Source organism: Solea senegalensis, linkage group LG14, assembly GCF_019176455.1.
Source record: "Solea senegalensis isolate Sse05_10M linkage group LG14, IFAPA_SoseM_1, whole genome shotgun sequence".
Lineage (NCBI taxonomy): Eukaryota > Metazoa > Chordata > Actinopteri > Pleuronectiformes > Soleidae > Solea > Solea senegalensis.
The window spans coordinates 2,683,361-2,696,219 of NC_058034.1; the positions used below are offsets into that span (position 1 = coordinate 2,683,361).

The window sequence follows — 12,859 nt, forward strand, 5'->3', positions numbered from 1 at the left end:
CACACTCACAGTTACACACACATTTATTTATTGTTATTCTTATTCTAATTAGTATTATTTATAGTATAAATATCATTTTATTAATTTTAATAAAATAGCAACAAAACACACAGTTGGATCTCAGCATGCTGCAGTCTCATTGGCTCACTGACACAGATGAGATTATCGCCTCAGGATTTTATTTTCGATATCAGGTGATGCAGAGGAAGTTTTGATACCCATCCTGAAGTTTGGTGGATACCATAACGCCAGTGAAATTCAATACCCAGCCCTACACATACGTCTCCGTGCAGATGTAGATGAGATTTCTGGCGTTTCCTGTTGGCCAGTTTCTCTGTGATTTGGCTTAAGAGCAAGGGAAACAAGTCTGTTTTTCCCCACTGACCACATTAATCCTCTCTATCAACAGACCATGTGTAAATGACTCGAGGCGGCTTCCAAAACCTTTTAATTACTGTCCGTTCATTTGACAGCGTCACAGTTAAAGAAGCACAGACTGCAAAAATCTGCGCGGATGTTACTGATGTTTAATAACAACAATTTTTATATCGTTTTTGTTATTCTTGTGGCTGTGACACAGAGAAATCTACATTATCTTTGAATAAGTTTAATCAAAGTAAACTAATTATAATTATAACCCTCAATTACAAATCATATTTTTAAGCCTCTTACTCAAGTACTTTTTTACCTTTAGATGATTTTTTATGTTTTGTATTAATAGCCCATTTAAACATCAGTGTCTGTATCAGTGAAAGGCTGATGACAGTCAACAAGGTTAATATCGTTTAATGTACAGCTAATAAAACGCTGCAACCCTCTCTTGGCAATTCCCATTTATGATTTATGAATGTCTATATCACATTTATGAATCCTGATTCACAGCAGCAGAGTGTGTAGACGCTGACGTGAGGACAGTTTAACCATATCTGCCTTTTCAAATATGCATGAGCGAAGTTAACGTCTACTTTAAATATCAGGAGCTTTTTCAGATTCAATGTTGACATTTGCATGGAAAATCTGATCTGGCAGAAGTCGACCCGGCGTGATGAGGTGCTGTGTTCACTGTCAGGTTTCTGTAAATGAAGAGAATTTGAAAATAAGTCAAGCATCTCCAGCGTGTTGAAGGCATCACAGTAAAGGTTTATTTTACAAAAAAAAAAAAAAATGATACTGAAGTAAATCCTATCTTCAGTTTGTGATTGTTTGATGTTGTTATTGTGAGAGGTGTCAGTGGAGAACTCTGTGAAACTTGCAGTGAAGAGTTGAATTTTGATGACTCTGAAGTGGCTGATCCCAGTTCAGCGTTACTCCTCATCATCATCACTGGCTGCACCGGATTCTGACCGATTCCAACACACAGCCCTCCGTATCCCTCGCCGTTCCCGTTCGGTCGCTGTCGTTATAAAAGCGCAGCGGTAAGACGACGCCTGGAATGACTCTGTGTTGTGTTGCGTCTTAATAAACACTCCTGTGTGGAACAGACGTGGCAGTTACGCATTGTTTAGGATACAGAATAACGCAGGTCCTTTGTTTCATAGCTGGAGTCGTCACTTTTTCTTGCAAACACCCGGATAATAACATTGTGTAAACAAGGTTTATAGAGGATCAACACAAAAGCAGATGGTGCCGGTTCTCCGTCACCAGTTGTAACATCATAATAATGGTAGTGGTTTAAATGTGAGAAAATGGAGTCACTTGTTTCCATTTTTTTTCCTTCATCTGATAAGTTGATCAATAAGAAATCATGGTCAAAATTGCTTTAAGGATTTATTGAATGTGTGTCTGCACACAAATTAATTAATTAAAAATTATATATATATATATATATAGGTATATATATATATATATGTATATGTGTATATATATATGTATATATATATATATATATATATATATATATATATACACATATACATATATATGTATATATATATATATATATATATATATTCAGTGCATCAAGCAAGATCTATCAAGTTTCTAAGAAGGAACATATGTAAACATACATAATAAGTAATAATCAGTAAAAAAAAATAATTAATTAGCTGATTAATAGAATAATAATTGTCTGATGCCAAAGAAGCAAAAATCACCACAATTAATGGTTACGGCAGCACTATGAGCCTTGATGAGCATATGAATTATGATTTGTCAGTCCACCACCTAATTCATATTTGATGACATTTGATTTGATGTTTTTTTTATGTGTCTGTGTGTCAGACACACAGAACAGGCCATGCAGGGTTTTTTTTGTGTTCCATATGCTCCTAGAAAGCTGGTTATATCAGAATAAATGTGGTGCAGTATCAACGTGTGATGCTGTTCAATGTACTTTTTTCTTTTTTAACAGAAATGTGCAACTACTGTGGAGTGCATGTCATTGTGCTGTCAGTATAGACAAATCAGACACTTTTGCTATAATATCACCGTAAGTCATAGTTGACCCATCTCTCTCTCTCTCGCTCTCTCCTCCCTCCCTCCCTCCCTCTCCCTCTGACCGGACACATTTTCTCCTTGTCCTGTCTGAAAGACCAACATTAAGCAATAAAAGAGAGAGTGGCTGCTTGTCAAGGTTCACTGAGTCAACAGACTAAACTTCCCTCTGGATGTAGGAAAGCCGGCGATTTGACTCGCAGTTCACGACCGAGTCAGAATCATCCTCTCGTTCACCGCGGAGGAAACCAAACGCTGCAGCAGCGCTCGCGCTTGTCTCTCATACAAGCTCATGTTAGACAACGCTCAGCTTCCATCAGAAGGGTGTAGTTAATTCACACAGCATGGCCTGGCACTAAGCTGCACATTCTTACACACACACACACACTTACTGAATCAGATCATCTGTAAATTTGGCGCACTCTGAGATCAGCGTGCCAGGTTGTAAATCGTGTGCAGTCTCACTGAACTCCATCCTGCCTCCTGTCAGCCCAACTCAGCCATGTGAAGAAAGAAAAACCCCAGATAGATTCACAAGTGAGTGTTGATACGATCGGAGGTGGTGATGAACAGCTGATTCCCCGCTTTTTTTCCAGTGTAATTTCACCGTGACGCTGCGTTGTGATACGTTTTTACAGTTTAAACTGAAGGTTTCGGGATGAGAAATCTCAAAGATCTGAGTTTCTTCGTGTGGGAATTCACTGTTTCTGTCTCACATTATAGTAAAATGAATACTGGAGAGTTCTGCATTCTCTGTTGACCAAGGAAATGAAAGTTGTTTTTACTTGTTGCAACCCTGAGTCACAATGTACGACATTGACAGAATATGACACTAAATATGTTTGTTTCATTTTTATGACATTATTAGACATAATTAGATTAAATATTACTTCCAATATAATACAGAACCATTGTCTATATATTGTATTTAATATACAGAGATTCATTTTGCATATTAAATACTTTGTTTTGTACTGTAATGGCATCATTAAGTACTTGTGTCAGTCAGTCAACACATAAGTACGTGATCGGTTCATCTCTACTGATTATTTTATGGAAATTATTTCTAATTTATTTGTACTGGTTTAAAATCTCAAAGCATCCCTCTTTTTATTTTTATTTTATTTTATTTTTAAATAGAACTGTCCAAAGACACTTAACTCGTATTATTTACTATAAAAATAATTTTATTTCCTGTTTTTTTCCACCATCTGTGTTTCAGTCTCAGTCCGTCAGGCACGTGTCTCATGTTGGAGTTACGAGGGACCTTTTAACCCCTTTGTTTGCCACCTCACTTCTAACACACACACACACACACAGCCGTGTCACGCGTCACTCGGTGGGCGGCCTGTTGCCGGCCGGACTTCGCGGGCATCAAGTCCGTTCTGTGTCAGGCCGTGGGAGCACTTTGCGGCAAAGGGGAAGCAGTTTATAATACGGGGAAAAGGGGGCCATAATTGACGTGAGCGCACTCTGCTCACCCTTCAGTTCAGCAAGAAGCTGTCTGACCTAAATTCAGTTTACCTCTTCTGCCTAGACATTTGTTTAGCCTTCTGGGCAAACACTTAGAGAAATGTATGAGGGAGAGGGAGGGCGGGAGAAAAAAAAAGAAAGAAGAATACATATGCTTGAATACATCTCATATAGTCAGGGGGAAAGCGGAACCCGGACATTTGCAGCCGTATACAGCCCTCTAGTGGCCAACTGTAAATGACCTGGATGTCTAACAGCGAGGGTTTGAAGTGATTTAATGCAGAATTTCCCCAACCATCTGTGGAGGTCATACCTAGAGACACTGACCCAATCCCTCTTCTTCATGGAAGAAAAACACAGCTAATGAATGTTACCACCAAATCAGAGGAGTCACAAGTGGATAAAAAAACAACAGAGACTGAGCAAAATGAATGAATTGAGGTCATAGAATATTACCATCAGGGAGAGAAGAGAGAATTTTTTGTCTTTTGAGCACTGTACTCATTACAATGGCCTGGAGGAAGTGTGTGCTGTGAAATCATATGCTCTAGTTAAGCTAAACAAGGGCAAGGTATTCCCATATGAAGGACAGAAGAGAATAAGTGAGTGGGAATCCAGTCAGATGAGTACGAGTTGAGTATAGTTTAGTGCTGTTTGGCCCTGGTATCTCACTCACATTCTCAGGTTGCAAATATGTTCTCCCTCTCTCTCCCTCTGTCTCTGTGTGTGTGTGTGTGTGTGTGTGTGTGTGTGTGTGTGTGTGTGTGTGTGTGTGTGTGTGTGTGTGTGTGTGTGTGTGTGTGTGTGTGTGTGTGTGTGTGTGTGTGTGCATGAGTCAAACCTCAGGGGTTCAGTGCAGCGAGCTCATTAAAGGCTTTATTCCACTTCCAGGATCCAGCAGGATTGCAATATGGACATTGTTTATACACAAATGTTGCCCTGGGAATAATGTTTATTTCTATTACCGTCTTGGAGGAAAAAATAAATAAGGATGCAGAGCTTGTCTGCACACATTGCTTTTCATGAAATAATGCCTCTCCAAGAGTGCTTTGAAGAAACGACCAATTCCTCACCAGCCTGGAGTCAAACATCAGCTGCTCTCATCTTCAGCTGCACATGATGGTGTTTGTGTTTAGGTCTGAGAAGCAAGAGACACAATCATGTCAGAGACACATTCTACTCGGGCTGAGCCATTTAGGGAGAATATCTAATTGTCATTTTCTTAACAGATATTTCTTTAAGTTCACTTTCAGTTCATCTAAAGATTTAAAGATATATGGAATATTTCTGCATTAAAACCTAAATCAGTAAGACTAATTTTAATCATGTTTTTCCAGAATTGTATTTACATTAGCCTAAAGGGTTCCCACAGCTTGGTTGATGTCAAATTCAAGGTCTTTCAAGGTATGATTCCCTCAAAATTAAGGTCCAAATGTTAAGCCAAAGACGGGAGGCTTCCCCTCATGGCGTCCACTTTTATTGATTTAAGTGATCGTCCTCGGTATCTTGCTGGTGAATTCTCATTTCCCAGGCATCACGTCGTCATTTGCTCATCTGCACTGAATCTCAGAGAGAAAGACCGTGGACCACAACACCGCTAGTAACTCGACGTTTGTTCTCAAGCAATCGAGCGATGCAGGGCAATAACAGTAGGTGGCGTCCTAACAAACAAGGCAGACATGTACTTAAATATCAACTAAACTTCTTTCTTGCTTAAAAAAAAAAGTTTAATTTTTAAAAACTGTCAAAGGCCTTTTTTGGGAACCCTGTCCAAGTCTCTTAAAGTCCATAGAAATCCATATTTATACTGATACTATATCATTTTGGTTGCCTTTAAATGACAGCTTTATATAGCTGCTGCTGCTGCTGTGTTTACAAACCCAGAGGATCAGTGACTTCATCAGAAAGTGAAGTAAAGCTCATGATCCCACGCTGCTGCACGGTGTCCTGATTGAAAGAACGACCACTTCCTGCAGAAACTAAATACTGTGCTTTTAAAACTGCGATCGCTAATATGAAGTGTGTGTATTACATTTATTAAATTCGGGTTAACTCTTAAATTCGCAGTGAACCTCGAAGTGTAACTGTAGTTTCAGTGAACCTTGCTCTGAGTTTCCTTTTTTAACGGCAGGGCTCTAACTGGGAGTTAGTGTTGGAAACATTGAGGCGGCTCACTACGATGGTGAGAAGCACTGGAAGCATCTGAACCGTGAAGTCTTTAGCCCAGCCAAGCTCAGAGCGAGCACAGAGATCCAGGAAATGCCGGAGCAGGAAGCAGTGACAGCTGAGTCCATCAGCTCGCACTCGGCCATGTCGGGCCGCACACTCATCACCCTCACATGATATATTCATCCCCCCCGTAATTACATTGCTGTTTAGAGAGGCAGCCATTATTTATAAAATACCGAAATAACGAATGGCGTCTCCCGGCAGATATTAAGAAGAGAGATGCCACAGATAAGTCAGAGGCAGGCGGCCGCCATGTCCTCCCCCGCCTCCCCCATCCCTCAGGCCTCTTGCCCAGTCGCCTGGCTGCAGAAAACCTGCAGTCATCACAAAGTGGAAATATTTACTGCTCGCACTCTTGCATATGGGAGGATGTGTGTGTGTGTGTGTGTGTGTGTGTGTTAGGGCAACTGATAAATGACTGTGTTTGTGTTTCGAGGGGAGTGCTAATCAGATTCCTTCAGCTTCCGAGGCATCTGAGGACAGCCGAGCTAAAGGTACTGAGGAGATTTATTTGTAGCACATGCCGGCTCGAGTGGGAACTGAGCCGCCTGACTTGTAACACTGGAAAGAGGAAGTTTAAAATCACAAGGAAATTGAGGAAAAGCTCAGTTGCACACAGTCATGTGAGGACATTCATTCAGAGGTTTTGGGAAACACTGATTGACATATAGGGCTGTTAGATAATGTATACAGCTGAAAGAGAGGGAGGCCAAATACAAATGAGGGGCTGAGTCCCCCAACCCCCCTCTGGTTCCGGCTCTGTGTTTTCAAAGTCCATGTTTAATTTGTTTATTTATTTTCCTGGCGAGGTAACTTGATAAGTGTGGTGCTAATCATTGAGTCAGTGTCAGTCTCAAGGGCTGAATACAAATTGTTAGTAGGGTGACTTTGTGACCTGGAACACATATTACACTTATTTCTATGTTTCTATGTCATAATATGTTGATGTTCGTAAATGTCGAGATGTTTGCGATATATCGTTATGGTTATAATGCTCCAGTATATCATAGTTAATTATATTGTCACCCTTGTATTGTATCATATGGTCAGATTCTTGCCTTTCTCCGCTCACTCTGTCCTTGCCTCACCTAAAAAAAAAGTACAAAGAAACCAGAACAGAAAAGGCTCTCTGTGGATTAAATGTGTTAAATGTGCTACATGTTTGCCAAACAGGTCGTGAACATGCCTCGTGACGTTTGTTTTTTTTCACAGAACACCCTCGAGACCTGCACCATCTGCAGTAAGCCCATCATGGAGCGCATCCTGCGAGCCACAGGTAAAGCCTATCACCCTCACTGCTTCACCTGCGTGGTGTGTTACCGCAGCCTGGACGGCATCCCTTTCACCGTGGACGCTTCCAACCACATCCACTGCATCGAGGACTTCCACAAGTACGTACATCAAGGTTTTCATCAGCCTTAATGTCGCACCAATCAATAGTTTCATATTAACAATGGACTCAGTAATCGATAATATGAAAGGGGGGGTCGCTTGTGTTGAGGAACTTACCGTCTTCCAGCTCATTGTTTTGGTTGTCTGACCTGGAAAATGATTCTCTCTGCTGTAATTAATAAACATATATATATATATGTATGTATATATATAAATATATATGTATATATATTTATATATATATATATATATATATATATATATATATATATATATGTATATGTATATATATACATATATATGTATATATATACATATATATGTATATATATATACATATATATATATTTATATATATACATACACATATATATATATACACATATATATATACATACATATATAATTTTACAATCTGTGCATCTGTAAAAACAATTGGTTAAATAACTGTTTGAGCGCTCAGGCTCTGTGTCTGTTACATGTGTACCGACGTAAGGAAGCTTCCTGAGGCCCCGACATTGACAGATTATGACACTAAATATGTTTGTTACATAAACATAGAAAATAAAACATAAACATATAAAATATTGCTTTATTTACAAATGAAGCAATATTATAGTCTCATCAATTCGTCTCCTGGAAACACCGCTTACCCTCTCACAAGTCCAGCGATGCAGCGGCCGACATGAATTTAATTGTACATTTCTGCAGTTGTGTCACACTCACGATTGCACAACTTTCACCTTTTACCAGAAATGTTCCTTGACTCAGTGACCAGAAGTGAAACAGAAGTGAACGACCAGCTCTTTAGTCTGAGAGCACAGTGTTTGCTTTATGGAGACGCTGCACCGGGCTGCACTTTAATTCCTTCTGACAAGTGTGACCTCAGCAGTGTTGACCTTTGTGTCGAGGAATAGTCACGCTTAGCTTCAAGGTTTTTATTTTAAGATTTTTTTTGAGGCACTGAATAATAAAATCCCTTTTGTCCCCACGCAGAATCTCAAAATCTCAGCATGCTTTTTCAGATCCTCATTATTTCTATTGATAGATGAACCCCTTCCTGTTCAAGGCATTTCCAAAGTTACTGGTTTAAAGGCTTGTTCTGTAAATCTTATAATATCTGCAATAGATCCACCATATTTAGCGAGTTCCTCAAATATTATTATTCTGGTATTTGAATTAAATATGTCAGTGAAGAACACAGTGTCTGAGTGTTGGAGCTCTTAAAGTAACACCATGTATGTTTTGCTTTCTGGTTCCCCCCACAGTTGGTAAATGGTATCGTTCGTTACAACTGTCTTTGAATACGTGGTAACACGTGCATTTGTTGACAAGCCAATGATACCGGTGAACTCTGGAGCAGGATTTCTGAAAACCTGCCCCACACTAGAGGAGAACTGGCCAGATTTCGGTCTCGACCGTGGCTGCCTTCTGATTTTAGATTTTAGACTGTCTGACAAACTGAACTCCACGGATTGTGTTTGTCTGCTCTATTAAAAACAAATGCACATGGCCAGGAGAGAGGGAGGGAGGGAGGCGGAGCATCAGCGGTGAGTTTTTAGGACAGTGAGGATAAAGTGGTAGTCAGTGAATGGATGGATGTTTACGGTGGTGTCCTCCTAAACTGTAGGGGTAGAGAAAAAAGTGAAGACAGCGACCAGACTTGCAAAGTTCCACATTAACTCAGCCGTCACAGCTGTAAAATCAAAGGTTTTGTGCTTTTTTTGGAACCTGTCAGATTTTCTAATGTGTGGCAGAGTGTTTATAGCGACGTCATAACATTGTTTTTCCCCCAATCACCAACCGACAAGCGTCATTTCTATGTAAAAACATGGAGAGAGGTTTCTCCAGGTTTCTCCTTGGATTTGATGGAAACTCAAATGAAGAGAATCACTGTCTTCACAGAAGGCTTGTGGCGTTCGTGGTAAGGAAATGTTCAGTGGCAGAAGTTTAGCTTTGTCTTTGCACCGGACGATCATCAGCTGTCGAACAACAGAATGATCTGATGATACAACGCGACCAATCAGAGCGAAGAAAACACCAAAACTTCATGTTAAATGATTGTAAAACAAACAAAATAACTCATTATGACCAGCAGACATTTCTTTATTTGTTTCTTTAATTAAACAGTGTAAACAAGAGCCCATGTAACAGTGTCACCCTAAAATATTATATATTACATTCTTTTTCAGCTTTATTTACATTTATTTATTCAATTACAAAACAGAAGCACAAGAGAAAATGGAACATGGAAAAGTACAATAAAAGTAAATTAAAGCAGACTGACATCAGGTTGTGTTCTCCTCTTCTCTTATTGAGTTATCGATTTGTTCTTATTGACTCTGTCTCTCAGGAAGTTTGCTCCTCGCTGCTGTGTTTGTTCTGAGCCCATCATGCCCGCGCCGGGTCAGGAGGAGACCGTCCGTATCGTGGCTCTGGACCGGGACTTCCACGTGCAGTGTTACCGCTGTGAGGTATGTGGCCTGTTACGTGCGCTCCCTGTAATCACCAACGCTGCTCCGCCGCATGTGACAGTCATTCTAGCGTGAAGGTGTGAGACACGATGTACAAGCCCATCCCCCGAGTCACCTTTTTGAGTCGTTAGCTCTCTTACCTTTGCCTCAAAATAGCTTTTCATCTCTCCTCTGCAAAGTTCACGGACTCGCATAGTAACCAATCAGTCAGCCGACGCTCGCCGGCTGATAAGCCGCACATTACGTGCCCGGCTAAAAGAGAAGCAACGTGTCACATTGTCGGAGAACTATTTCAGTGTGAGAACACAGAGCGGCTGGCAGACATAAAGGTCAAATGAAAGCAAAGCAGATTAGTTCAGCTGAAGGAGGAGCTCAGCAAGAGTAGAGTCTGTCACCAGGGAGACATGAGAAGATGGAGTTGTAATTCTGTGTGTGTGTGTGTGTGTGAGAGAGAGTTATTATAAATTATTTTCAGCTAGAAATTACAATCTGAATTGGTTTCAATTAGACAATCACAACAGCTGCAATTAAATCATTACATGTGTTGTCATTGTTCTGTGTTCCGTGCTAATTCATTTTACATAATATAACATTCGATATTGAACTCAAGCTCGACTTAAAAAGTTATGCTCCGGATCAAATCATAATCACAGTTCGATATTTCACCCAAATCATTCAGCACCAGACAACAGAGACTCAACATGTCACTCAGTGTGTGTAAAATACAAAACATACGGCGTTAAATTCAAAGACGTGTCTTGAAGTTGCATAGTGTTGCTTTAAAGCCAGAAGAGACCTTTTTTTACGTCGTAACGTCATCATCATGAAGACACAGGACGCCGAACACTGTGTTCTTCTGCCCGCTTCAGGGATTCATTCACAACCTTGCTTGTGTCTGGTCATTCTCCTCTGATCTCTGGCAGCCACGAGGATATTTGGATGTTTTTCTGTAAACAAATGTGTGAAAACCCCAGTAATTCAGCATTTTGAAGGTTTATAGGGTTGTCGGTGAGTGGTGGGCGTTGGTCTCTGGCTTTGAGGCAGAGAGCCTCCTGTAGCCTCGTGTCGGGCGTCAGCGCGGCGCGTGTGTGGAGGGAGGCGTGTCACTGGTGGGCGTGGCCGGTGTGTGTGGACTAACGGCGTCTCTGTGTCCTGCAGGACTGTGGCTCTCTGCTCTCAGAGGGAGACAACCAGGGCTGCTACCCACTGGACGGACACGTCCTCTGCAAAAACTGTAACACCAACCGCATCCAGGATCTCACCGCCAAGGCCACCACTGACCTCTGAACCACCGCCGCCCGGTCACCTCCACTGTGATAAACCAACACTCTCTCTCTCTCTCTCTCTTTCTGTCTCCCTCACTCTCTCATCCACATGCCCATCACTGATGCTTACATCAGCATTTCTCTCTCTATCTTTATATACATACATATGTATAAATATATATAGGGCTACTGTATATTCACCGTCAGTAATACCGTCACATGTTCACCTGCATAAATTATCTATTGACTCGGTACAACGCAGCAAAGATTTGCTGTTACAGGAATGTGTTTTATTTTTTTATTTTAGCAAAATCCTCGAAACAGAGTTGTTGAGAAAACTGAGGCTAAAATATCAGCCTAGCATCTGGTTAGCTTAGCATGAACGAAGTACAGCTAACCAGTCAAATATCAATAAATATCCCATGACCAGACGTGCACGTCACGTAGCGCGTCGCTCTCACCGCGCTGAAAGAGTTTGCTCCTTTCGTACAAAAGCGAGACGACTTTAAAGGATCGATGTGTGGGATTTAGTGGCATCTTGTGGTGAAGTTGCATATTGCAACCAACTGCTTCACTCTCTGTCTCGACATTTACCAACACTCGCATCGGTGACGGCCTGAAGAGCAGTATGTTCTGCACCTGCGTGAGAACATCTTACGTGACAAATAACTCGCGATAATAAACAAACAAAAAGAGTTCTTCATTTTCAAACTTTTGTCAAAGACACTTTTTAAGAAGCAAATAAAAGATTTCTTTTTTGAAAATACAAATAAAATAGTTCTTTGCGCCGTGGTTTTTTGTTTTGCCATTCTGACCATGGGCGGGGCCTTAGGAAGCTTCCTGCTGATTGGCTGCTGAGATTTGGAGCTCAATGGACCGGAAGTGGTCACAGGCTTGGAGTCGCTGTCCGTCTGGAACTTATAATTGTAAGAAGCTGACGTTTGCCAGATTACAAACGCTATAAAAGTGACACAAATCTTATTCTATAGGATATTCTTCTTGTAAATAATGTGTCTTAAAAAGAGCTGCCCCTAAATCCCACACGTTGGACCTTTTACATTGCGGCGTAAATGAAAAGTGGCGTCAATCTTCTCATTTAAACTCATTTAACAGCCACAGAGCAAACGGTACAAACCGTCAGGTCACAGCTGCAATACACACGTTTTATTATCATCACTATCTGCACCATGTATCTTCCACGTGTGTCGTCATGCAAACGCAAACTCTGCACACTGACCGTTTGTGTGTTTGTGTGTGCGTGTGTGGAAAGACTCCGAGCGTACGCTAAATCATTTGGAACATTCTTGAATCTTCATTCCAGTGCAGATGCACAGACACAAAAAGAAAGAAAGAAAAAAGGGATACATTACACAGCGAACGCTTCTGCATCACTGAACAACCAAAGATTTAAATTTCAAACTTCCTGTGTATGCAGCTCTATTAAACACCGCCTCCAGTGTGTTTACTGAGACCACAACAGTCACAAACATTTTCAGCGTGGAGTCAGGAGCAGCGTTATTTGCCCGTGGCTGCTGTTAAATGCGATTCCTCGAACATAATATATATCTGTATTTTTTTGTACTTTCTATAGAA

General features: G+C 40.8%; 1 protein-coding gene across 3 annotated transcripts in view; it reads left to right on the plus strand.

The window, feature by feature from the left end:
* LOC122780680 (LIM domain containing preferred translocation partner in lipoma) overlaps positions 1-12,013 on the plus strand; it is a 147,498-nt gene extending 135,485 nt beyond the window's left edge. For all 3 annotated transcript variants that reach the window (XM_044043820.1, XM_044043821.1, XM_044043822.1), the window contains 3 exons: positions 7,348-7,526; positions 9,881-10,001; positions 11,160-12,013. In XM_044043820.1, the coding sequence (XP_043899755.1) occupies positions 7,348-7,526; positions 9,881-10,001; positions 11,160-11,288 (429 nt within the window). In that variant the 3' untranslated portion in view covers positions 11,289-12,013. The remainder of the gene's footprint in view (positions 1-7,347; positions 7,527-9,880; positions 10,002-11,159) is intronic.
* The last annotated feature ends 846 nt before the right edge of the window (positions 12,014-12,859 follow it).